Raw genomic sequence first — 22,050 nt, 5'->3', positions numbered from 1 at the left:
AACAGACAACCATGATAACAAAAACAAAGTGTTGTGTGCTAGCGATCAGAGGTAAAAAAGGATTCAGTAATACATCCTAATGCGGGAGGCATCTGTCACCATGGATAGGAGCCCATTTACTTTGCTCCAAAATTACCATCAATACTAACTAAAATTTTCATGATCAGTTAGTATAATGCCAATTTGGTACTTGTTCTGGTTGCCTTGGGTTTTGGCTTGCTTAGTTGCTTAGTTTGGCTTGCTAATCTGCCTTAAGGTGGACGAGGATTTAATTTTCTTCTAGAAAGAAACTTTGTTGTATTATTTTCATGTTATCACTGTGAAGCTGCTTTGAAACAATCTGTATTATAAAAAGTGCTATATAAATAAAGGTGACTTGACTTGACTGTCACTACATGCAACTTTCAGCTATTTAACTTTTCCAAATACAGCACAAAGTCATGACACATTAATTATTCAGTGCAGTCATTGATTGACAGACAAATCATAAAATGTAACAATAGGTGAATTTAATTATTGACAAATATATACAAAACAAATAGTACAACAGTATTGGTCATCAGGCGAATTTGCTGGCCGGCTCCCAGGTGTCCTCCCAGACTCTGCCACTGTAAATAGTCCAAAAGTCATCTTACACACAGCATATACAGTACAGCCTACAGCTCACAACTAGTCTTCTGGCTCAAGTTTGAAGATATGTCATCTGAAGCTGAAAAATAAAGGTTTACCCTTCTTCTGTTGGATAATTTCTTTTGGTTTATTTTATATGGCGTTTGTCAAGCAGCAGTCATTTTGTTCCATGTGAAAAGTACTGGACTCAGTCGCTTGGACACAGTCATCCCTACAGTCAACACTTTGAAGTTCTGCATCGGGTTAACCGTGTCGCTATGCAAATACTCACCACAACGGGATGGGCACAGAAATGATGTGGTTAAAGGCCTCTATGTCGGCCGCAGAGGGGGTCAGCAAAGATGCAATGGCACAACAAAGGCATCTGCGTCGCATCTACATGTAACTATGAATTGGGCTTAAGACCCCATCAGAGCTGAAGTGGACTAGAAAGTGATCTGCATCATCTTTAAGTGAACTCATAATGTGAACACAAAGAGACAAGAGTTGTTTTTGGTTCAGTCCACCTCACAGGCCATTTAAATTGGTCTACATTTGGTTCATAATGGGAGGTTTCACTTTGTAAAAATAACTGCTGTTTGGCAAACACTGTATAAAATAACACAAATAAACAAAATAGAATTAGCAAATGTATAGGGCAAACAGGTTAGAATGTATTTGCTTCAGATGTCATATGATCAAACTTGAGCCAGATGACTACTTGAAGGCTGGTGTGCACATGTTCTCATGCGGTCTCAGTTCAGTTCACTTTAAAAGGGATCCGAGAATGCTTAGATAGTTCCTTGTGCCCAAAACAATTATCAGTCCCACTTTCACTTTTACTTCAAAGTTCACTTTGAAGGCTGAAAGGGACCAGGTTTTAAAATGCTAAGACAGTGTGTAGCTATGGATTAAATTACATCAGCCATCACTTACCAGGAAGAGCAAGGTAGCCAGTGCACTTTGACCTCTGCTGCCTTCCCCTGCACACACAAACACACACACACACACACACACACACACACACACACACACACACACACACACACACACACACACACACACACACACACACACACACACACACACACACACACACTTAATCAGACACACACACTTTAGTGAGGTTAGTGAACTGTAATGATTTTACCATTCAAATAATGTTTTTACTTAGCTCTCTATTCTGGCGTTCTTACTTGGAACATCATTTAGTTGACAATAGTACTTATGTATTTTTTGAAAGCTCAATAAAAAATAAGAATATCTTGCACTCCATTTGCAATTGTTGTTTTTGTTTAGGATTTACAGTATGTCCCTTACGAAAAAGAATTTAATTCAAGTTTTCTATTAGTATACTTATTTTAAACAAACAATAAGAAAGTATACTTTAAGTCTAAATTTTATAATTCTCAAAAACATACTTTATGTACTTCGTAGAAATACAATTAATTACACTTAAGTGTACTTGACTTATACTGAGAGAAAAGTCCAATTATATTTGGCCTTTACTTGTACTCTATCTTTTGATTGAGATATACTTAAAAGTATAATTAAGTATTCAAAGTATTCAAACGGTTTTGATCGAGTAGCCTATTAAATAAACTTTTTTTTACATAGTTTCATATACAGTCTTATGAAACTTGTGAAAATATTGTTTAGAATATTGATATAAAACAGCTATGTTTCTAATTCTGCATATCTGAAATTTGTCTAGGCTAGTCCACTGGCATCGGTACATCGGAATTTACTTTAATTCTACTTTACTCTTTCCCCACCATTGACTGAATTTTCCAGCTATCCATGTTTTCACTGTTATACGGTAGGATGCGCTATGACACATCTCCTAGTACAGAAACTCAAAACACAGAAGAAGAGAAGAAGCTGAACCAAGTGATAGTAGATTACTCACGCAAATGTAAAATAACGTGATCATCAAATATTAAACAGCTTGTAATTCAAAAACTGCTTAATATTACCAAATGAAATGAAGCGTAACACATGAAGAGAAAACGACTGTGAAGCTTTGGGGTTGTTGGACTTGATCTACTCCATCTGTGTTTTGATCACCGTTCTGAATCTGATCAAGGCGCAGTCTTTGACAAAAATGTGATTTTCTCAGCTTCTTTGTTTAAAATGTTGCCTTTATGAAAATAACCGACAAGTGTTGATAAAAAAGAAAGCATGAAGCTAATAAAATGTCATTAAAATTAAAGTACAGTTAAATGTATTTTTCAAGTATAAAAAATATCTACATTTGAACATAGTAGTATACTGCAAGTGCAAAATAATATATAAATAGTATAATGTTATGTTCACTTAAAGAAAACTTACAAGTATTTGCAGTATAAACTACTAAACTAGCAGTTTACTGAGAGTACACTTCAGTGTGTACTTTCCTAACTAAAAAATGTACTACTTGTATTAAAATAGTAAACTACTAGTATACTTATAAGTTCACTTGTAGTAAAGATGCATTAAAAATGAGAAACCTAGTTGTGTACTTAAAGTTTACACTTTTAGTACACTTAAACATATACTTTTATACTAAAAGTGGGCCAATTCTAGCCCCAAGCAGTATTGAAATAGTACACATTGATACTAGTAGTACTTACTCCATAAAGTATACTTAAAAAAATATACTTGAACATTACTTAAGTATACTTCATAAAATAACTTGAAGTATACTTTTTTTTCCTAAGGGGTAGCACTTGTGAGAGGGTTGATAGTTGAAAAAGTTTGATACCTACTGCTCAGTGTTACTGTTTTGTCACATGTGGATTGAAAGATGAGACAGACATGAGTCAAGAGATAATCAGACAGCCTAATGGAAAATATGGTTCTACATCTTACCCCATTCATCCGTCTTCCCAATATTTTATCGTATGGATAAATTGTCTGTCGACTGCATTTGCAACCTTAAATGACAAAGGCAAAAAAAAGTTTGGTTCATTTCAAATGGGTCTGAGTTTGCTTGAGGTGTTCATATATGAGTCACTGTTCTTAGTTCACTTTGAGGGCTGAAAAAGACCAAGTGTGAATACACCCTGAGTTTGGTCCAATTAAAGGGGGCTACATGCAAAAAACACATTTACACCCAACACATGGCTGCTGATATACACATGGGGTGCAAAGAATAGAAACAAATATACACATGGGGTGCAAAGAATGTCTACTTGCTTTTGTTTTCTTCTTTTTGGCCAGGGTAGAGGGTGGGGCTTGTGTGGCTCCTTACCTGTGGCTTAGGGTGCAAGGGGAAAAGATTAAGAATTATATATTCAGTATCTTGGGGAAGTGGCTTAATTAATAGAAGGGGGTGAAATTCACATTGGTTAACTTATTTTATATTAATACAATGATTACAAAACCATGGGACCAATTTACAGATGGGGTGCAAGGCAAGATTACTTACTTTGTCTTTTCTTTAGTTGAGGTTGGATGGATGGTGGGGCTCGTCTGCCTTGGCCTGGGGTGGATGGTAGGCGCGGGGTGGATAGTGGGGCTTAAGATGCAAGGGAAAAAGGTTGAGAATTGTATATTCAGTATCTTGGAGGAGTGGCTTAATTAATTAAAAGAGGTGAAATTCACCATGTGTAACTTGTTTTATATTGTGCACTGATTGCAAAAAAAACATAGGACAAATTTACAGATGTGGTGCAATGCAAGATTACTTACTTTGTCTTTTCCTGGGTGGTAGAGGCTCCACATGCTGCTGAGCCTGTGAGTCGATCGTAAATAGTTCAAGTTTAATAATTTGCTGGTCTGTTGGGGTAGGCTGGTCTTGTGGGATTAGCTGGTCTAGGGGCAGGGGCTGGTCTTGCCGGGGCTGGTCTTGTGGGATTAGCTGGTCTAGGGACAGGGGCTGGTCTTTCTGGGGCTGGTCTAGGGGCTGATCTTGTGGGATTAGCTGGTCTAGGGGCAGGGGCTGGTCTTGCTGGGGGCTGGTCTAGGGGCTGGTCTTTCTGGGGCTAGTCTAGGGGCTGGTCTTGTGGGATTAGCTGGTCTAGGGGCAGGGGCTGGTCTTGCTGGGGCTGGTCTAGGGGCAGGGGCTGGTCTTGCTGGGGCTGGTCTACGGGGCTGGTTTTGTGGGATTAGCTGGTCTAGGGGGCAGGAGCTGGTCTTTCTGGGGCTGGTCTAGGGGCAGAGGCTGGTCTGGGGGGGGCTGGTCTTGTGGGATTAGCTGGTCTAGGGGCAGGGGGCTGGTCTTGGGGTAGGGGTTGGTCTAGGTGGAGGGGCTGGTCTTGCTGGGGCTGGGGCTGGGGCACATCTGTTGTGAAGTTAGCAAAAATATAAATTCAGTACACATTGTCAAAGAAATCAACGACAACCACTAATGAAACTATACATAAAACTTATCTTACCATCCAGTTTGATTATGAAGTCATATGACCCTCTTCATGCTGGTTAAGAAACGTGTGTTGTTTTGCGTCGGTGGCACATGCGTGACTACATCTGCCATCAACTTGCCTGTGCCCTTGTGCCTCTGGCTGATAAATAATATGGGCATATAGCCCAAGGCAGAAAGTTTTTGGACCTGAAATGAAACAAAGTAATTAACACATTTCCAATATATTATGTTGCTAAATTACTACATATATGGCAGTCCATCTACTATTTAAAGACCTAATCTGGCAAAGAATATTTGTTAAGTATGTGATGATTAAAGACATATTGTAAAATTAATACACAGAAATATTGATTCATGAGTATTTCTTAAATTGCAACTGTCTGTACTCAATTTTGTTTGAAAATAATTAATCAGATGTTGTGACAGTAATGAAGATGGCGTCTACTCCACACTGACTTTGAATCAGAAACAGAGGGCAGTTTACTTGGTGTATAAACTAGGTACTACTTGATTCATAGTTCATAGTACACAAGTATTTTAAGATAAGTGTAGTCTAGAATATTGCCTACTTATGTACATACACCAATGCATATTCAAGATTTTTTTTCACAACAGAAGTACACCTGCATAGAATGAAAATATTGAAAATATTTACATATTGTGTATGGGGAGCTTTTTGGCAAACTGTTTATCAGAGCAACTTGCATGTGATGTACATTTATTACTTGAGCGTCATGTGTGCTGCAAAAGCAATTTAATAGGGATGTATGGTGTGGTTTTTAAAGCGATTGTCTGTCTAAAATTTCATACTGACAAGATGTGCCAACTTCCAACATCCAGGCACGCATGTGAAGCCTGGTACACAGCACACAGCATGGCTGCTATGTCCATCAACAAACATGGTACCAAATACTGTATGTTCTTTGGGCTTAATATTGATTACCACTCAATTAATGAAGCATGAGCATTTTTACTTACAGCTATTTGGGCAGAGGCCACCACCCGAGATGCATTTTTTGTTTTTGACGACCCTCTGGCCCCATTCATCATTAATTTTTGCAGTTTTTAATAACCGCTTGCTTGGCAGTGTGGCAAAACAAGCACTGCATGTTTTGCGGTTGGCCTGCTGACGGACTTGGCAGCTTGGGCAAGGCCTGAATTTTGGCTTTGTCATTCTGAAGTGTACACACATACAAAAAATATAAATATTAAATATCATACAGGGATCCGAACACACATAAGTACAAGAAAGACAGAGCTAGTCAATCTTTTAGCATGTGTCATACAGCAGCAGGTTATGCTTAACGTATCACTTTTCTAACATTATCAAAGGTAATACTAGATCTGGATGTTTGCAAGCTGGCAAATTATTGAAGTGCAGAAAAATATCCTGAAACATAAAGTCGCCAAGCGAGCTGTTTGCTTTTCCTGTAGTCATAAACCATCTTTGAATACTGGCATTCCTCACAAAACTCAAGTTTGATTTACTTAGACTTCATGCCAACAGCAATTTTATCTTATAGGTTGGCCTATATTGTGCAGACTCCTGCAAATTTCATTTGGTGCAATAACCAGGTATTATATGCCAGTCTCTATCCATTAAATTGGTATATTGTGCGCTTAAAAACAACACCAACAAATGAATCTATATTCTTTGATCCCGACCTTTACACTTTCAGTTAATTACAATGAGTGAAGAAGAGGCAGCAACCCAGGTCCTCCGTCCCTCTAAAAAGCAACCACCACTCAGATGGTAGGGGAGAGAGAGAGGGAGAGAGGGGATGGAGAGAGAGTGAGAGAGAGAGAGAGAGAGAGAGAGAGAGAGAGGAGAGAGAGGATAGAGAGAGAGTGTGTGTGAGAGAGAGAGAGAGAGAGAGAGAGAGATAACAAGACAATAAACAATACAAATAAGACAATAAACAAAACAAATGTGGCTCTTAAAAGTGCCTTTTTTTTCCCGATGTAATGAGGTGCTGTTTTTTTAAAAGGACAGGGATTAAGGAACCTGCAGAGAAAGAGAAGAACAAATAAAAAAATAATAGATCACCAAACTAGAACCCTGATCATGTTATTCCTGATTGTTTATCCATTTGAATTAAGGCAGAACCAGGATGTGTTCAAAATATCATGATAGAACCCTTGCTCACACAATGACTTCTTTTTAAAATCATTAATTTTTATATGATATTGTGATTGCATGAATGAACAAAAGCAGCATTTACTTAACTTCTTAGCCCTAGTAGATATTCATATTGTAATATGTAGTTTGGTGATCTATTATTTTTTTATTTGTTCTTCTCTTTCTCTGCAGGTTCCTTAATCCCTGTCCCTTTAAAAAAAACAGCACCTCATTACATCAAAAAAGGCACTTTTAAGAGCCACATTTGTTTTGTTTATTGTCTTATTTGTATTGTTTATTGTCTTGTTATCTCAGTCTCTCTCTCTCTCTCTCTCACACACTCTCTCTCCATCCCTCTCTCCCTCTCTCTCTCTCTCTCTCTCTCTCTCTTTCTCTCACTCTCTTTCCATCCCTCTCTCCCTCTCTCTCTCCCCTACCATCTGAGTGGTGGTTGCTTTTTAGAGGGACGGAGGACCTGGGTTGCTGCCTCTTCTTCACTCATTGTAATTAACTGAAAGTGTAAAGGTCGGGATCAAAGAATATAGATTCATTTGTTGGTGTTGTTTTAAGCGCACAATATACCAATTTAATGGATAGAGACTGGCATATAATACCTGGTTATTGCACCAAATGAAATTTGCAGGAGTCTGCACAATATAGGCCAACCTATAAGATAAGATTGCTGTTGGCATGAAGTCTAAGTAAATCAAACTTAAGTTTTGTGAGGAATGCCAGTATTCAAAGATGGTTTATGACTACAGGAAAGCAAACAGCTCGCTTGGCGACTTTATGTTTCAGGATTTTTCTGCACTTCAATAATTTGCCAGCTTGCAAACATCCAGATCTAGTATTACCTTTGATAATGTTAGAAAAGTGATACGTTAAGCATAACCTACTGCTGTATGACACATGCTAAAAGATTGACTAGCTCTGTCTTTCTTGTACTTATGTGTGTTCGGATCCCTGTATGATATTTAATATTTATATTTTTTGTATGTGTGTACATTTCAGAATGACAAAGCCAAAATTCAGGCCTTGCCCAAGCTGCCAAGTCCGTCAGCAGGCCAACCGCAAAACATGCAGTGCTTGTTTTGCCACACTGCCAAGCAAGCGGTTATTAAAAACTGCAAAAATTAATGATGACTGGGGCCAGAGGGTCGTCAAAAACAAAAATGCATCTCGGGTGGTGGCCTCTGCCCAAATAGCTGTAAGTAAAAATGCTCATGCTTCATTAATTGAGTAGTAATCAATATTAAGCCCAAAGAACATACAGTATTTGGTACCATGTTTGTTGATGGACATAGCAGCCATGCTGTGTGCTGTGTACCAGGCTTCACATGCGTGCCTGGATGTTGGAAGTTGGCACATCTTGTCAGTATGAAATTTTAGACAGACAATCGCTTTAAAAACCACACCATACATCCCTATTAAATTGCTTTTGCAGCACACATGACGCTCAAGTAATAAATGTACATCACATGCAAGTTGCTCTGATAAACAGTTTGCCAAAAAGCTCCCCATACACAATATGTAAATATTTTCAATATTTTCATTCTATGCAGGTGTACTTCTGTTGTGAAAAAAAATCTTGAATATGCATTGGTGTATGTACATAAGTAGGCAATATTCTAGACTACACTTATCTTAAAATACTTGTGTACTATGAACTATGAATCAAGTAGTACCTAGTTTATACACCAAGTAAACTGCCCTCTGTTTCTGATTCAAAGTCAGTGTGGAGTAGACGCCATCTTCATTACTGTCACAACATCTGATTAATTATTTTCAAACAAAATTGAGTACAGACAGTTGCAATTTAAGAAATACTCATGAATCAATATTTCTGTGTATTAATTTTACAATATGTCTTTAATCATCACATACTTAACAAATATTCTTTGCCAGATTAGGTCTTTAAATAGTAGATGGACTGCCATATATGTAGTAATTTAGCAACATAATATATTGGAAATGTGTTAATTACTTTGTTTCATTTCAGGTCCAAAAACTTTCTGCCTTGGGCTATATGCCCATATTATTTATCAGCCAGAGGCACAAGGGCACAGGCAAGTTGATGGCAGATGTAGTCACGCATCTGCCACCGACGCAAAACAACACACGTTTCTTAACCAGCATGAAGAGGGCATATGACTTCATAATCAAACTGGATGGTAAGATAAGTTTTATGTATAGTTCATTAGTGTTTGTCGTTGATTTCTTTGACAATGTGTACTGAATTTATATTTTTGTTGCTAACTTCACAACAGATGTGCCCCAGCCCCAGCCCCAGCAAGACCAGCCCCTCCACCTAGACCAACCCCTACCCCAAGACCAGCCCCTGCCCCTAGACCAGCTAATCCCACAAGACCAGCCCCCAGACCAGCCTCTGCCCCTAGACCAGCCCCAGAAAGACCAGCTCCTGCCCCTAGACCAGCTAATCCCACAAAACCAGCCCGTAGACCAGCCCCAGCAAGACCAGCCCCTGCCCCTAGACCAGCCCCAGCAAGACCAGCCCCTGCCCCTAGACCAGCTAATCCCACAAGACCAGCCCCTAGACCAGCCCCAGAAAGACCAGCCCCTAGACCAGCCCCAGCAAGACCAGCCCCTGCCCCTAGACCAGCTAATCCCACAAGATCAGCCCCTAGACCAGCCCCAGAAAGACCAGCCCCTGTCCCTAGACCAGCTAATCCCACAAGACCAGCCCCAGCAAGACCAGCCCCTGCCCCTAGACCAGCTAATCCCACAAGACCAGCCTACCCCAACAGACCAGCAAATTATTAAACTTGAACTATTTACGATCGACTCACAGGCTCAGCAGCATGTGGAGCCTCTACCACCCAGGAAAAGACAAAGTAAGTAATCTTGCATTGCACCACATCTGTAAATTTGTCCTATGTTTTTTTGCAATCAGTGCACAATATAAAAAAGTTACACATGGTGAATTTCACCTCTTTTAATTAATTAAGCCACTCCTCCAAGATACTGAATATACAATTCTCAACCTTTTTCCCTTGCATCTTAAGCCCCACTATCCACCCCGGGCCTACCATCCACCCCAGGCCAAGGCAAACGAGCCCCACCATCCATCCAACCTCAACTAAAGAAAAGACAAAGTAAGTAATCTTGCCTTGCACCCCATCTGTAAATTGGTCCCATGGTTTTGTAATCATTGTATTAATATAAAATAAGTTAACCAATGTGAATTTCACCCCCTTCTATTAATTAAGCCACTTCCCCAAGATACTGAATATATAATTCTTAATCTTTTCCCCTTGCACCCTAAGCCACAGGTAAAGGAGCCACACAAGCCCCACCCTCTACCCTGGCCAAAAAGAAGAAAACAAAAAGCAAGGTAGACATTCTTTGCACCCCATGTGTATATTTGTTTCTATTCTTTGCACCCCATGTGTATATCAGCAGCCATGTGTTGGGTGTAAATGTGTTTTTGCATGTAGCCCCCTTTAATTGGACCAAACTCAGGGTGTATTCACACTTGGTCTTTTTCAGCCCTCAAAGTGAACTAAGAACAGTGACTCATATATGAACACCTCAAGCAAACTCAGACCCATTTGAAATGAACCAAACGTTTTTTTGCCTTTGTCATTTAGGTTGCAAATGCAGTCGACAGACAATTTATCCATACGATAAAATATTGGAAAGACGGATGAATGGGGTAAGATGTAGAACCATATTTTTCATTAGGCTGTCTGATTATCTCTTGACTCATGTCTGTCTCATCTTTCAATCCACATGTGACAAAACAGTAACACTGAGCAGTAGGTATCAAACTTTTTCAACTATCAACCCTCTCACAAGTGCTACCCCTTAGGAAAAAAAAGTATACTTCAAGTTATTTTATGAAGTATACTTAAGTAATGTTCAAGTATATTTTTAAGTATACTTTATGGAGTAAGTATACTAGTATCAATGTGTACTATTTCAATACTGCTTGGGGCTAAATTGGCCCACTTTTAGTATAAAAGTATATGTTTAAGTGTACTAAAAGTGTAAACTTTAAGTACACAACTAGGTTTCTCATTTTTAATGCATCTTTACTACAAGTGAACTTATAAGTATACTAGTAGTTTACTATTTTAATACAAGTAGTACATTTTTTAGTTAGGAAAGTACACACTGAAGTGTACTCTCAGTAAACTGCTAGTTTAGAAGTTTATACTGCAAGTATACTTGTAAGTTTTCTTTAAGTGAACATAACATTATACTATTTATATATTATTTTGCACTTGCTGTATACTACTATGTTCAAATGTAGATATTATTTTTTATACTTGAAAAATACATTTAACTGTACTTTAATTTTAATAACATTTTATTAGCTTCATGCTTTCTTTTTTATCAACACTTGTCGGTTATTTTCATAAAGGCAACATTTTAAACAAAGAAGCTGAGAAAATCACATTTTTGTCAAAGACTGCGCCTTGATCAGATTCAGAACGGTGATCAAAACACAGATGGAGTAGATCAAGTCCAACAACCCCAAAGCTTCACAGTCGTTTTCTCTTCATGTGTTACGCTTCATTTCATTTGGTAATATTAAGCAGTTTTGATTTACAAGCTGTTTAATATTTGATGATCACATTATTTTACATTTGCGTAAGTAATCTACTATCACTTGGTTCAGCTTCTTCTCCTGTGTTTTGATCCGGAGTTTCTGTACTAGAAGATGTGTCACAGCGCATCCTACCGTATAACAGTGAAAACATGGATAGCTGGAAAATTCAGTCAATGGTGGGGAAAGAGTAAAGTAGAATTAAAGTAAATTCCGATGTACCGATGCCAGTGGACTAGCCTAGACAAATTTCAGATATGCAGAATTAGAAACATATCTGTTTTATATCAATATTCTAAACAATATTTTCACAAGTTTCATAAGACTGTATATGAAACTATGTAAAAAAAGTTTATTTAATAGGCTACTCGATCAAAACCATTTGAATACTTTGAATACTTAATTATACTTTTAAGTATATCTCGATCAAAAGATAGAGTACAAGTAAAGGCCAAATATAATTGGACTTTTCTCTCAGTATAAGTCAAGTACACTTAAGTGTAATTAATTGTATTTCTACGAAGTACATAAAGTATGTTTTTGAGAATGATAAAATTTAGACTTAAAGTATACTTTCTTATTGTTTGTTTAAAAAAAGTATACTAATAGAAAACTTGAATTAACTTCTTTTTCGTAAGGGACATACTGTAAATCCTAAACAAAAACAACAGTGCAAATGGAATGCAACATATTCTTATTTTTTATTGAGCTTACAAAAAATACATAAGTACTCTTGTCAACTAAATGATGTTCCAAGTAAGAACGCCAGTATAGAGAGCTAAGTAAAAACATTATTTGAATGGTAAAATCATTACAGTTCACTAACCTGATTAAGTGTGTGTGTCTGTGTGTCTCTGTCTCTGTGTGTGTGTGTGTGTGTGTGTGTGTGTGTGTGTGTGTGTGTGTGTGTGTGTGTGTGTGTGTGTGTGTGTGTGTGTGTGTGTGTGTGTGTGTGTGTGTGTGTGTGTGTGTGTGTGTGTGTGTGTGCATGTTTCTGCAGGGGAAGGCAGCAGAGGTCAAAGTGCACTGGCTACCTTGCTCTTCCTGGTAAGTGATGGCTGATGTAATTTAATCCATAGCTCCACACAGTCTTAGTGTTTTAAAACCTGGTCCCTTTCAGCCTTCAAAGTGAACTTTGAAGTGAAAGTGAAAGTGGGACTGATAATTGTTTTGGGCACAAGGAACTATCTAAGCATTCTCGGATCCCTTTTAAAGTGAACTGAACTGAGACCGCATGAGAACATGTGCACACCAGCCTTCAAGTAGTCATCTGGCTCAAGTTTGATCATATGACATCTGAAGCAAATACATTCTAACCTGTTTGCCCTATACATTTGCTAATTCTATTTTGTTTATTTGTGTTATTTTATACAGTGTTTGCCAAACAGCAGTTATTTTTACAAAGTGAAACCTCCCATTATGAACCAAATGTAGACCAATTTAAATGGCCTGTGAGGTGGACTGAACCAAAAACAACTCTTGTCTCTTTGTGTTCACATTATGAGTTCACTTAAAGATGATGCAGATCACTTTCTAGTCCACTTCAGCTCTGATGGGGTCTTAAGCCCAATTCATAGTTACATGTAGATGCGACGCAGATGCCTTTGTTGTGCCATTGCATCTTTGCTGACCCCCTCTGCGGCCGACATATAGAGGCCTTTAACCACATCAGTTCTGTGCCCATCCCGTTGTGGTGAGTATTTGCATAGCGACATGGTTAACCCGATGCAGAACTTCAAAGTGTTGACTGTAGGGATGACTGTGTCTGCAACAAAATGACTGCTGCTTGACAAACGCCATATAAAATAAACCAAAAGAAATTATCCAACAGAAAAAGGGTAAACCTTTATTTTTCAGCTTCAGATGACATATCTTCAAACTTGAGCCAGAAGACTAGTTGTGAGCTGTAGGCTGTACTGTATATGCTGTGTGTAAGATTGACTTTTGGACTATTTACAGTGGCAGAGTCTGGGAGGACACCTGAGCCGGCCAGCAAATTCGCCTGATGACCAATACTGTTGTACTATTTGTTTTGTATATATTTGTCAATAATTAAATTCACTATTGTTACATTTTATGATTTGTCTGTCAATCAATGACTGCACTGAATAATTAATGTGTCATGACTTTGTGCTGTATTTGGAAAAGTTAAATAGCTGAAAGTTGCATGTAGTGACAGTCAAGTCAAGTCACCTTTATTTATATAGCACACTTTTTATAATACAGATTGTTTCAAAGCAGCTTCACAGTGATAACATGAAAATAATACAACAAAGTTTCTTTCTAGAAGAAAATTACATCCTCGTCCACCTTAAGGCAGATTAGCAAGCCAAACTAAGCAACTAAGCAAGCCAAAAGCCAAGGCAACCAGAACAAGTACCAAATTGGCATTATACTAACTGATCATGAAAATTTTAGTTAGTATTGATGGTAATTTTGGAGCAAAGTAAATGGGCTCCTATCCATGGTGACAGATGCCTCCCGCATCAGGATGTATTACTGAATCCTTTTTTACCTCTGATCGCTAACACACAACACTTTGTTTTTGTTATCATGGTTGTCTGTTCAGAACAATTATGAGAGTTCTTAAGACATTTCAAACATTCCCAATGAAGAGAAGAGGCACATTTATCAATTTTCATCAATGGTACATGGGTCAGCAATGATTTTTCAGGTCAGGAAAGAACTATGACAAAAAATATGAAAGTGAATTGAAATCAAACAGCGTCTGAAGCGCCACTCAGGCCATTTTTTCATATCCTTTGCCTCATACAAAGACAGATTGGTGTCAAATTTCACAAATAATTTCCTCATCCTCTGTGTCAACAATCAACATACAGTATGTGCATGACATAAGGTGATCAGACTTCAGAGATCAGAAAGACCGGAGACATGAGCCTGAGAAATCGTTAAAGCCAGGAACAATTCCAGCTTGGCCATCAATATAATTTAAAAGTCTAATGTTTTCTTGTCATAAAACCAGGGAGAGGTAGGTTTCCTATGTTTCCCTGACAATAGGGAACGTGCCAGGACACTGAGGACATCAATCTGGTCACCCTGGAATGACTTGACTGTGGGCGGTTTACTAAGGCCTATGACAGTGGTAGGAAATCTAAGGCCTGGTTGTGCAATGTGGGCCACATGTGGCCTGATGTGCTGTTTAATCTGGCCAATGTCTTCATGATCAAAGGCCTCTGGTCTTAATTTTTCAAGGAAAATGTTGCATTATTCATGAAATACACTCAGTCCCCACTTATTCTAACCCTAACCCTAACTCTATCTTTATTCTCCATGCCAAGTATGAGCTCTTATCCTCAGGCATAAGATATAGGGGACCCAAATGTAAACTAAATATGTCTAAACTATAGGCCTAATTTAAACCTACCTCAATTAAAATTTTAAATAATGTTGCTTGAGGCTGCAGCGGTTGTGCAATTGCTTAATGATATAATGCATATAGGGTTGTGTGTAGGTTGAAAGATGAGCAATAGACTGTGGCTTTGATGCGCTTCACTCTGGCTACATATCACTTTGTTTATGTTATTTTTTATTGTAAGTATATGTCGGATGTATGATAAAATAATATGTTAAGTCTTATGTGCGACGCATTTGAACTCAAGGCAAATATCCCCTCTGGGGCCAATAAAGGAGGCTATCACCTGCAAAGTGGTCTTCATGATATGTAAAAATTAAAACGTTGTCGTAGGACTATAGCAAGCACATCATTGGAAAGGTCTCAACCTCGACAGTAACATATGTCAGTCTGAAGAGGATACATTACCCTGATTTGAATTATTGACCTCTGCTCTGAACCTTGAACCCAGTACATGTTTGAAGGCTTGCCATTTAGCAACAGAAGGTGCCACACACAAAGGACCTGCTGTTATAGAAAGCTCTGGACCTTAGCTGTCAATCAGATATCCAATCCAAAACCAAACCAAAATAAACAAATACAAAAATTTTAACAATCTAACTATACATATTTAACTATTCAATTTTTAAAATCTGTTGACATCAGTGTGTTCCCCATCCCAAAAACAGGGTATATCCAAAATTCTACACTGCCAACTTCTACTTATGAGAAATATACCACTACATTTTAAAACTACAACTTCCACTAGAGACACACCACAGAACAGTTACAAAGCTAGTGTTACTTGTAGTTCTTCCGGGCTGGGTGGGTGGACTGCTGTCTGCTGTGAATGGGCTTCAACTACACTCAAAAAGTTCAAAACTGAGCAAAGTGTTGTTGCTGGTGACAAAACCACTGATTAAATATGTACATTGAAGCTATACTGGCGTTAAAGACCCCCTGACCTGCATTGTGGGATAGGGGATTCGCATGTGACCCACTCGGCCCACATTGTAGTGTTCTGTCTTACAGCATACTGTAATGTTTCACCAATAATAAGACTGAAATTATATTATTAAAATAATGTAATGAATACCATGATAACATCTAAATAAATGTTGATAGATGTAGCATTGTAGTTTTAAAAATATCAATAAACAAAGCAATCCAGCTTCCCTGGCAATAAGACAGAAATAATAACATTAAAACAAATACATACAAAATATATGATCTCGTGAATAAATGTTATCTGTGTATCCATGTAAGATGTCTCTAGGAGATGGAGGAAACTGTCATGATGAAATGTCTTCTTCCCCCTAGTACAGACACAGTAGGCTACTTAAGACGACACACCACATTTTAGGCATTTATTAGCTTATACAACCACAAAAACAACACACAACTCAGACACATAACAAAAATCACAAATGTAAAAAGTGAAGAGCATGTCAAGTGATTACAAAGGCCTGGTAGGGACTGACCCTGTGATACATGATGGGCAACTATAGAGTGATTTGCAGTGGTGGTAGTGCAAAAGTAAACAGTGCAGGGATTTAATCAGTGCAAAGCTGTGCATGTTTAATATGACTATGGAAAAAAGAGTCTGAGCATAATAGTATTGCTTAACAAAAACAATACAAAGAAGTTAAAATAGATAGAAAAACAGAAACTTAAATATATATATAAAAAAAAAAAAGATTATACAAGCCAACAGGGGTAAATGTTGAAACCACAGTTCAGAATGTGTAGAGGGGCTAATGTAGCCTGTAAGACAGTCAAATGGATAGTGGATACTAGACAATAGACAAAGCGATGTAATGGTTGGCGCAGGGTGAGACTCATGCTGAAAAGTCCATTTCTCCCCTAACCTTTTCTGTGACATTGAGTTGCTGGTATGCCCTGGGGACAAAGGACCTCCTCAATGTTGAGCATGACAGAAGACTGCTACTGCAAATTATCCTCAGTTTGTTAAATAATTAACTCCAGCTCCATGCCAAACACAGAGCCAGCTTTCCTTAACAACCTGTCCCAGCGGCCCTCTTCTTTAATGCTGCCTCCCCAGCACACAACAGCATAAAAAGGACTCTGGCCATGTTTAATCTTGCTCAGAGTCACTACTGGTATGGTATTCCTCAGAATCACTATCAAAGTTAATTTCTGTTTCAGTCAGAACTTGAACATAATATTTCTTTGCATGCTTTGCCAGGCTGTTGCTTGCTCGCTTGTTCTTCATCGTCAAGCTCTGTAGACCTCGGATACCATCTTGAAGCAGGCCCCAAGTCTCACCTACATGTTAAAACATATTGAGCCTTTATTAATTAAAAACATTCAGAAATATTGTAATGTATGCCAAGTATAACAAATACATACCTGATGTCACATTAGAAAGCTTGGATGACATCTGCTTCAGGGTGTCTGCACGGGAGCAAAGAGACTTCCAATGCTTGTTCATCTCTGCAATAAGAATCCTCTTCTCCTCCTCAAGTCTCCTTACTGCCATCACAATGTCGAATGCCTTCCTCTTTGTCCTTAGATCAACAGAGTCTGGAATACATAGATGAAACATAAGTCGGTTGTATTTGAGATTAGTATTTAGAGATTTTCAGGTGTAAAATCGAGGCATGACAGATTTTGTCCCACTATGTGACAATGGAATTGTGTACATACCACCGTGTGTAAGCTGCCATGGCCAAACAATCTCGTCAGATAGAATGGTGTCCAATGACAGTTTTTCTGCATTAGGAACCAAGGTGTTGTACTTTTCCACTACAGAATTTAAGATTTTTTTTTCCTCCCTGATCTTTCGGCGGATTCGGGCACGTCCTTTGCATCCGTCACTATCCTTGTAAAGACGCTGGGACCTCCTCTTAACACTTGCCACCAGCTCCTCAATTCGGCTGGCAACAGCGGCAACATCAGCATCATTTGGGGATGTTGTTGCTGAGAGGAAGAAATTAAGAGATAAGAAATATTGCTTCTTGATTCCATGAAAAAATATTATTTCTGGTGTATGAGCAAAATAAAGCCTCAACAATCTTTTCATATTTATCTGTAACTGAGAGGCTACACTTGTAGCTAAGGTTGAGTATAGTTAGGTTCTTTATTGTCCCCATAGGGATAATCTTGTCCACACGTCATCAGCAATCAGAGTATGTGCTCTTTGACTACGACTACAATGAGCCTCTTTGGAATTGCAGCCAAAATAAGTCAGAAGTGATACATCAAGCACCATATCAAACAGTATAAAACAGTATATCCTACCTTCTGCCCACTCATTGATATCAATGATCCACCTCTCCAGTTGATTGTCTGAGACGTCCATTTCCGTTTTCATGGCCTCCAGGTTATGCAACTGGCATTGCAGGGCTATTGTGGCCTTCAAACATAAATGACAATGAGGAAAACGCCTACCACTTTGACTATTGTTGATAAGGATTGTGAAGTACCTTCACTATTAGAAAACCACATACAACACTAATTAAATATACAGTATATTCGTATATACGTGGACTATCAATATATGTGGTATGAACATGTAATATTTTATATCAAGACACTAAAAAATACAATTGACACTACACATGCAACCATCCGTATATTTAATATATATTAAAGAATATCTGGGCAAGTGTTCTCTATATTTTTGTGATATATGCCATTTATTTGCTTTATTTTACAATATAGCTATGCATTTTGCATAAGGGAAAACTGGTGTCTTTACCTTCCGATATCGGCGGGCAAGGGTAGAAGCCAACTTGTCAAACTTTTGTTGGTTCCAGCGCATGGCCATGATCGTCAGCATGTCTATGCGTCCTGCAAAAATAAAAAATATGAGATTATCACCCTTCTTTCCAGTAGCAGTAGGAGAAGAAAGTGTGCAGACTTGAATCACAAACTTTTCAGAGATAATAACATACAGTACAGTACTATGGTACTAATATGCTGTCTTGTGCCATTTGATTACTGTCCCATGAAAGGGTTAGGTAAATCGCACAGGATAGTGAAGAAATAGCATGACACAGTGGCGCAGGACAGTATTTAAATGGTATGGAGCACTATGGCAGGACAGTAGGTGAATGGTACTTGGATGTGTTTTTTTTTATATCGCACTGCCCTTCCTTATTATCCTCACGTCAAATAAAATAGGATGATGTTATTGTAATCGATCCATCCATTTGTGTTTAATATATTCTGATCTTTATATTTTCAGAGTCAGCATTAAAACATCACTGGCTCACCCATGTCATCAGGATCAAAATTTACTGGTTACCTTACCTGCTTTTGACATGTGCTTTGTCGTAACAGCAATCCTCAAGAGGAAGGCGTTGCACTGCTCCACCTCTTCCCCAAGAGTCGAACCAGCCCCCTCCTGATATGCTCCACTCCATTTTACCTTTAAAAAAGAAAACAAAAAAACAAAACCTAAGTGGCAACAATCTTATGCAGGATTTTAGGGAAAGAAAATATCATGGACAATCATTTTTTCTTACCTCACATTTGAAATCATGAGCTTTGGCATGAAAAACAGAAAGAAATGGCCTCATGGTGAGGAGATCCTCAAGCTCAGGGCATTTCTCTGTCACTCTCTGGAGGTAAGGCCAGTACTTGCATGCCACATCCATTGCAAAAAATTTAACTGGCTTACAGGCCATTTGCTTTTGGAGGTACAGGGGGTAGGCAAAAATCTCCCCCCTGAACATATTGAGGGCACGAAGGAGAACCCCATGACGACATACAGCGAGCTCCAGGCCCTCCTCGTCTGTTTTTCCTGAGGACTTCTGAGAAGTTTCACGCGCCGCTGACCATTGCCCTCCACAGACACCTCTTCCAGAGACCTAAAACATGGAAGATGTTTAACATTCCAAACTTGTTCAAACTAAGTCCTCTGTAGGACGTGGTGTTTTATAGGTAAATATAGAGAAGTTGTGCAAGTTTACATGACTGGTTGAGGTATGGACATAGTCCACGAATCTTGCGACATCATCATCATTTGCGATGAACACGCCATCAAAGATGGCTTTTTCCTCCGATCTAAATAAAAGAGATACATATTAACTTTAAATATTCATATGATTTTCAATTCACAGCAGTTACTTTCAAAGTAATGGACCGTCAATGCACACACAGTACCTTGCTGCACTCTTGAATCTGTAGTACTTACGGTTTCCATCAACGGATACTGCAAGCATGTCTGGGCTGCACGCTGGGCAGTCAAAGTGGTCCTCCTGGCATAATTTGTCCACTTCGAATCGGACAGCTTCCCACTCCAAAAAGCTTTTCCGGAAGCTGTCTGCTGTGATGTTTCCGCTCTGTTTCAAAGAAGAGTTCAGTAAAAGAGAACAAAAGAGAACAGTAAAACGGATCAAATTAAACAATATACTACACTGAAGTAAAATGTTCTAAATGGATACATATGGGATGTTTGTACTAACTTCGTAACCACTCCTTAGAATACATATCAAAGGAAATAAACAATGTGTAGACTTCACTCATACACTATACACTGGTGTATTTGGGGGACCTGGCCATTAAAAATACAGGATATTGTTTGACATTAAGTTTAAATCTATACACAAAGAGGGCTACAACAGCTACAATATTGTTTAGAAGTAAGCCTGTGCAGTGTTTGGGCCATTAATCCAAGGGAACACTTCTGGGATCAGGAAATGATATTGGGGAGAAGATGTCAAAGTCTGTAGCCAATGGAGTAGAAGTTGAGATCTTCAGAATTACCTGTTTTTTTTTTTTTTGGAAATGTCTCAGTGCAAACTGCTGATGAGAGAACATGAGTTTATGGTTGTTTATAAAGGGTCTAAATTGAACACAACTTTTTTCCTAAACAGTGCAAATGTTCATGTGTACTATCATCATCATCATGCCCTCATAGTATTATTTATGGAGTTACGCAATTATTACCACAAATACTTACACGGCCAAATCGAACAGTGCGTTGATCCAGCATTCTAAGAAATGCTTGGCTAGACATCCCTGGTGCTGCCATCTTCAGCTCTTCAAAAGAAAAAAGGACATCTGTTGCATACACAGTTGAATAGTGAGAAGTGGCAGGCCAGTAGTCATTACGGATCAGGTCATCCACTCCAGGACTCCAAGTGGCTTCACATGCTTTGCATCTAATCTGAGGCAATCTGAGATCATATCGCCCTGGAAAAAGAAGGAAATATATACACAAAGTTAATTCTGACAGACTAAACTGTGTCATTCTGACAACTGATATGGGAACCTTTGACTAAGGATGGATCAGGAGGATACTTCTACAAACATTTTGTAAGGCACTCTATTGGAAGTCACACATTTGTCAGGCAAATTAACTATCCCCTTTCAAACAAAGGTTAATTGTTTTCCATCACATAGTTGGGCCCAGCCAATCTAATCAACACACAACCTATTGACACCTCTGGATTTCCAGCCATGATAAAGAATATTTCTTGCACAATGTAACATGTATGAATTTAACATGATACGTATATGTGCATAATTGTGACAAAAAGTGAGAGGGAGTATATACGAGGTGTGATCAGCAAATAGCTGTGGGTGAGATTCAGCAGACACTTCTACAGAAGTGACCCCCACCCAAACCCATAAAGTTCTTCTTACCATTCATTGTAACCACAACTATGGACTGTCCTGCGATGACACTGGACGCAGATGAAACAGTGGATTTACAGGTGGGTGGGGCCCTTTAAGGATCTTTATACCCTAGATGTACCTCTCCTGTGTGGATGGCCTTGCATAATGTGATAGATTTCTGGATATGCTCCTCAGCGGAGCACACTACACTTTGCAGGGCTTTACGATCCTGGGCTGAGCTGTTTTCCCATACCATGATGAGATGCCACTGAGTCAATATACTTTCTATAGCCCCCGAATATCAGAAACGTTTTCAGGGATTCTAGGGGAAACCTTTGAATTTTTCTCAGGAGTCTCAGATGGTCCTAGTCATGTGTCTGGCTTTGTTTAACTTGAGCTTGAATTGTGCTTAGTCCAAATCCATGTCCTCGGAATGTGGTACGCCAAGGTATTTGAAGCTGCCACCT

At 38.7% G+C, this 22,050-nt stretch overlaps 2 protein-coding genes and 3 long non-coding RNA genes across 5 annotated transcripts; 3 read left to right on the top strand and 2 right to left on the bottom strand.

Annotated features, from left to right (window-relative positions):
• Positions 1 to 502: 502 nt before the first annotated feature.
• LOC122143743 lies at positions 503 to 3,664 on the bottom strand. Its single transcript, XR_006159340.1, has 3 exons — positions 3,460 to 3,664; positions 1,546 to 1,592; positions 503 to 608 (listed from the first exon to the last, which is right to left on the bottom strand). It is a non-coding gene; the product is annotated as an uncharacterized LOC122143743 (long non-coding RNA).
• A 3,530-nt stretch (positions 3,665 to 7,194) lies between these two features.
• Positions 7,195 to 9,854, top strand: LOC122143746 (vegetative cell wall protein gp1-like). Its single transcript, XM_042754345.1, has 5 exons — positions 7,195 to 7,598; positions 8,085 to 8,280; positions 9,073 to 9,244; positions 9,341 to 9,542; positions 9,629 to 9,854. The coding sequence occupies exons 2-5, from the start codon at positions 8,086 to 8,088 to the stop codon at positions 9,852 to 9,854; spliced, it is 795 nt and encodes a 264-aa protein (XP_042610279.1). The 5' UTR covers positions 7,195 to 7,598; position 8,085.
• Positions 9,855 to 9,875: 21 nt separating this feature from the next.
• LOC122143744 lies at positions 9,876 to 10,415 on the top strand. The gene is made up of 3 exons (XR_006159341.1): positions 9,876 to 9,925; positions 10,097 to 10,186; positions 10,358 to 10,415. It is a non-coding gene; the product is annotated as an uncharacterized LOC122143744 (long non-coding RNA).
• Positions 10,416 to 10,681: 266 nt separating this feature from the next.
• On the top strand, positions 10,682 to 13,628 carry LOC122143745. The gene is made up of 3 exons (XR_006159342.1): positions 10,682 to 10,746; positions 12,644 to 12,690; positions 13,603 to 13,628. It is a non-coding gene; the product is annotated as an uncharacterized LOC122143745 (long non-coding RNA).
• Positions 13,629 to 16,348: 2,720 nt separating this feature from the next.
• LOC109053123 lies at positions 16,349 to 21,652 on the bottom strand. The gene is made up of 11 exons (XM_042754344.1): positions 21,611 to 21,652; positions 20,925 to 21,157; positions 20,126 to 20,304; positions 19,933 to 20,026; positions 19,486 to 19,830; positions 19,271 to 19,388; positions 18,717 to 18,808; positions 18,257 to 18,371; positions 17,663 to 17,935; positions 17,366 to 17,539; positions 16,349 to 17,281 (listed from the first exon to the last, which is right to left on the bottom strand). Exons 1-11 carry the CDS (start codon positions 21,615 to 21,617, stop codon positions 17,091 to 17,093), a joined length of 1,821 nt encoding a protein of 606 aa, XP_042610278.1. The 5' UTR covers positions 21,618 to 21,652; the 3' UTR covers positions 16,349 to 17,090.
• Between the last annotated feature and the right edge of the window lie 398 nt (positions 21,653 to 22,050).

The sequence above is a fragment of the Cyprinus carpio genome, unplaced genomic scaffold, assembly GCF_018340385.1.
Source record: "Cyprinus carpio isolate SPL01 unplaced genomic scaffold, ASM1834038v1 S000006497, whole genome shotgun sequence".
In the NCBI taxonomy this organism is placed as follows: Eukaryota; Metazoa; Chordata; class Actinopteri; order Cypriniformes; family Cyprinidae; genus Cyprinus; species Cyprinus carpio.
This window is presented reverse-complemented; position numbering and strand designations above follow the sequence as displayed.